General features: G+C 41.0%; 1 protein-coding gene across 1 annotated transcript; it reads right to left on the reverse strand.

Annotated features, from left to right (window-relative positions):
• Positions 1-1,555: 1,555 nt before the first annotated feature.
• rsrp1 (arginine/serine-rich protein 1) lies at positions 1,556-4,825 on the reverse strand. The gene is made up of 5 exons (XM_083924978.1): positions 4,631-4,825; positions 3,677-4,166; positions 3,395-3,567; positions 2,143-2,229; positions 1,556-1,894 (listed from the first exon to the last, which is right to left on the reverse strand). Exons 2-5 carry the CDS (start codon positions 4,143-4,145, stop codon positions 1,736-1,738), a joined length of 888 nt encoding a protein of 295 aa, XP_083781104.1. The 5' UTR covers positions 4,146-4,166; positions 4,631-4,825; the 3' UTR covers positions 1,556-1,735.
• Between the last annotated feature and the right edge of the window lie 252 nt (positions 4,826-5,077).

Here is a 5,077-nt window from a genome sequence, read left to right on the forward strand (position 1 = left end):
GATTCAGCTTCTTCCCCGGAGCTGTTTGTGCTTTGTCGTCTCGCAGGTCTCTGCTGATCGTGGTGGTGCTTGCTGCCGTGGTCCTACATGACGCTTCCTGCTGCTATTGTCACTGTTACTCATATATACTATCACTAGTTTAATAAACTATAAAATTTGTAGCTGTATTGTAGCTGCTATTGCCACTACTCATCATTGATCATGTTTGCCACCATAATTATTATCATTTTCATATTCTGTCACTTTAGCTGTGCTTGTTTCTACTATTCTGTTGTATTAACTGCCTTAACATATACGTCATATTCACATTACTATAAATATTATAGTTACTGTTAGGCTTTGCTTGCATCTCTGGAAGTGTGTCTGTCTGTCTCTCCCTGTCCATCTGTGTGTCTTTTCTCTCTTTCTCTCTCCTTTTCTTCCTCCCCAACCGGTCAAGACAGATGGCCGTCCTCCACAGAGCTGGGTCTGTCTGACGTTCCTGCCTGTTATAGGGAAGGTTTTCGTTGCCACTGTACTCTACAGAGGAATTGTTGGGTCTATGTAAATCATGGATGGGTCATTGAGTGTGGTCTTTGCCTGCTCTGTGGGGTGTCCTGAGATAACTTTTGTTATGATTTGACACTATAAATAAAATTGAATTGAATTGAATTGAATTATTTGACACCTGTGCTTTTCTCACTGACATGCCAAAATATGTTCCATTAAAAAGACGGCTGTCCAATCTGATGCAGAATGAACTACAAATCATGAGGAACCGTGCCAATCTACAGTACTTTGGAAGTGTATCACAGGTTGTGGAAAACATGTCTAGTGCGTGGATACATTGATCACTTCACATTTCAATCAACAAATGTATCAGAGATCTTTGTTGGGGTTCAGAGGTCTGGAACAAGGCTACTGCATCAACCTCAGTATAACATTTAAATAACTAATCACACAAAAAGTGACAGATATTAAAAAAACTGGAAATGTATGATAACACTGACACCATGTGGTCATCAGAGAAAATGCAGCACCACTCAGACCGCACTCAAGAGTTTAAGAAATGGAGCAAATTTGAAACCTGTAACAGAATGAAGAGAAACTAATTCTGCAATGAGGCCAATGTGACACGTGGTTGTCAAAATCTGCTCACCTGTTCTGTATGTGTACTCACTGTTGTGGCTCACTCTTTTCCAGATTATTACTGTGATTGTCTTTTTTTTGGATATGCTTTTCTTTTCTCCAAATAAAGATATTGCATCAATACAACTTTTGATACAACTTACATATCCCACCAAATGTCAATGTACACTTCTGCAACTTACATTCAGTAGCAGAAAATTGTTTTTGTACCCAAAATTATGAATCTATCCCACCGGAATATCTACATACACCATTACTATATTATGTGTGGATATGTCACAGTGTCACTTTTTCCACTAAAGGCATGATTTTAGTCATTTAAATGTTGGAAACTGAGTCCCGATTAACTCCCAATTAAAGCTTTTCCCTGCAATTTTTCATGGCTCATTGATTTATACGACTTGTTAAAAAAAAGACAAGACAAACCTTTTCTATCAAATAAATCTTTATTGAAATATAAACAGCAAAATATACAACAAATAATCCCACCTGAATGAATTCTTCACTTCTTTCCACTTAACGTCTGAAAGAAAATGTTGGCCATGAAATGGTAAAACATATGTACAAAATATGTACAGTATTTTCAGTGTCCATGTACTCTGCCACACTAGTGTGACGTGGCCAGTGTGTGTTTGCGCATGTTGGAGCTTCGGCCTGATTTGACTGGAACCCAGTGACCGTAGGGTCTCCTGCTTTCATAGCTGTCCACTCTCGAAGTTACCTTAGCAGAAGATGGTGCTGCCAATGTTGGTTTGACCAAAGAATTCTAACGGACAAGATTAGAAGAGAAAAAGATATTAGAAGACATCAATATATGCTCATATGATGTAAATCAGAGGTTCATTTGGCTTTTAACATTTCAATCCAGGTCTGTATCAGGGCACTGCCTTCAATGAACGGTGCTACATTCCAGAGACAGACCGATGCTCACATTACCACCACACAGACCTGGACTGAAATTGGTAAAGTATCTCTTCAACAGTTTGGGAAACTGCTGCGATTTAGGTCACTTACATTAATGCTGAAAGAGATTGTTTTCCTTTTAGGGGACATCTTTGGACTAGGCAAATCATCGTCCTCATCAGACTCCACCTCATCGCTCTGTTTCAAAGAGACAAGAAAATCAGACCTAGTTAGAAATGTGTAAAACTGATGGTACAGTGAGCTTTGACAGACTGTTTAGTTCACATAGATGCATTATAGTTCCCATTGCTAATGCTGTAAAGCACTTCTATTGCTTGGTTAATTATTTAAGTGTAAGCTTCAACACTTAACAACCCCCGCCCCATCCCCCTGCTGTCAAAGACTTGACCATTAAATGAACCCTACAAGGACAGACCTTGAAACAGAATAGAATAAAATGCAAACAAAATCAAGTAAAAAGGATGTCTTCTCTGTCTACAGTGGCAGAATGATGGTGACGTAGGTTTCCCAGCTCTCAGCACACGGCTGGTGAACCAACTTATCTTTGGCATACGGAGAGGAGTTCTTCATCTGTTTTTAGATCTCTTGACAGGGATAGTCACTATAATGCCGTCCACACGCCTGTGCTCCATCAGCGAGTGGAGGATTCTGCTAAATAACAACGACCCATTTCAACTTCAAGCATAAATACATTTGAAATGTCAAAATTCTACTGCCTGTCTATATGAAGTGAAGTCAGTGTAATACAATATCTGAATTGCTTTTGCATCACCTACATATCTATGTGTATAATTAGTATATGTAGGGCCTGTGTGAATGTCTGATTGTGAGGTAATCTACATATGTGTTTGTTTAAGTGCAAACCTCTAGTTGATAAACTTACACATTGAACATTACAAGAGTTATCAGATAACCTGTCACGCAAACTTATTGTTGTCACCCAAGTCACATGACAGCCCTTTAATCCCAGGTGCCGGTGAGTGAAGGAGACCACTGTCATGTTATCTATGAAAACAGGAATAAATACAGAGAGCATGTGTATTCCCTCAGGGTTCCAAAGTTTAACACAAGACACAGGAAATTCAACACAACACAGACCTCAGGGTAATAAACAGAAATCTTTGCTTCAAGTACTCTATTGCAACTTTGATAAAATTGTGTGACAGCTAATAAGTGTTTTTGTACAGCCAGACCCCTAAGAGTTCATCACCCTTACCTGCATTTACATGTAGTCCAAGATAGGAGAAAAATACTTCTATGGCTGTAAAAGAGTATGTGAAAAAGCCTTATCTTTAGTGTGATGTGTTCAATGTTAGACCGGCATTCACTCTCAGAAACCCACCTGTGACAGAGTCTTTTCAGGCTCTTGGCTCACCCATGTCTGTGGCGACACATATTTGGACTCCACCGACTGGTCTGACAGGATTGGATTCACACACTCGGGAAGTTCCATCTTCTCCACTCCTAAGATCGTGGAAGCATTGGCCATTGCAGCTTTGAGGAGTTCTCTTTTGTCTGGGGAACAAAAAAAAGAAGATTTTAACATTTGTGCAATTAAACATTTTTGCCAACTTCAAACTGTGTCTCTCTGGGCAATAAACACAAACACTCAGAGTAAACTTACCATCTAAACTTAAGTTTGGAGAATCATTCGAAGATCCAGACCCTGAGCCACCTTTGTCGGTTCTGGGTGGGGATTGGGAAAACCGAGTCACAGCCCTACTGGACCTGTTCAAACGGCTGGAGGACCTGGAGCGGGACCTGTGGCGCCGTGGTTGGGACCGGCGGCCACGGCGATGGTTGTCACAGCGACAGCGGGATGAAGGTCTATGGCAACGAGGGTGAGAGCGGGACCTGGTGTGAGAGGAGGACCTGCTGCTGGATGAAGACGATGATGAAGACCTGTGACGTCTCCTGTGGCCACCCCTTCCCCTGTAGCGCCCAAGGCCAGAGGAGCGTCTGTTACTGCCGCTGCCTCTGGATCGTGAACGGGAGCGAGGTGGGGTGGGACTGTTCTGGTCAAGGATTACATTGATGCCGTCACTCTGACGAACCTGGGCCATTTCAGTGTGTGAGTCTTCTCCCTTGGCCATTGTTTTCTTCTATGCCACAAGCTGAAATGAGACATACAAAAAAGTACTTTAATAAAACACAATCTTTTACAATAGTCAGTACTTTAACAATTTCTGTTGACATATTGTAGCTAGTCGAATCAAAAATGGTCTGCCTTGTTAAAAACAACCACAGTCTATGTATAAGCCTGTCGTGTGGCTTTTGTTGCGTAACAGCTGTTGTATCAGAGCGCTGCTTATGACGTCACTGCAACGACTGTAACAGTTGGGCCTACTGGAAATTTCTGTAAAGACGCCAGCTAAAGATAGCTTAAGCTTACATCACCCTAAAACACGCTCTCCGCGATTAATTTGCTCATAATTTTAAAAAACACCATACATAACATACATACAGTGCATGAACAAATCATTTATAGTCACAAAAGTCGATAGAATGCAACAGTTTACACGTTATTAACTTTAGTTTGGCGAAACAATATTAGCTATGCTAACGTTAGCTTACTTACCAGGTCGACCGTAGCTTGGAACCTTTTGTTCTGTTAACGTCGGTATAAACAATAAATGTCAAGAGTGTCACCTTTGAACAACAATAACGAGACAATAGCGTAGGAATAGAACTCAAAAATGCTCAAATGAGTTGTTTGTAGCCAAATATTTATGAAAGCGCAACCGTTGTCTCGCCCTCGATGTTGAGCCGTTAGTCGTCGTCACTCTAATGGAGGGGGGCAGACTGGAGCAGCGAAGAAGAAGGTGACTGGAAAATTCCAGTCACGTGCTCTTATGTAAATGCCTGCGCTTGGGTTTAAGAGTCGATGTTTTGTACGAGTCTGGGCGAAAACTGCTAGTTTTTAACTATGTATTCTACAAAAACGACATTGCCACATATGCCCCAGTAAATAATGTTAAAAAAAAACGAATCATTTAGGCCGACTACACAGATATTACAGCTATAC

The sequence above is a fragment of the Echiichthys vipera genome (genome assembly GCF_963691815.1).
Source record: "Echiichthys vipera genome assembly, chromosome: 12".
Taxonomy (NCBI): Eukaryota; Metazoa; Chordata; class Actinopteri; order Perciformes; family Trachinidae; genus Echiichthys; species Echiichthys vipera.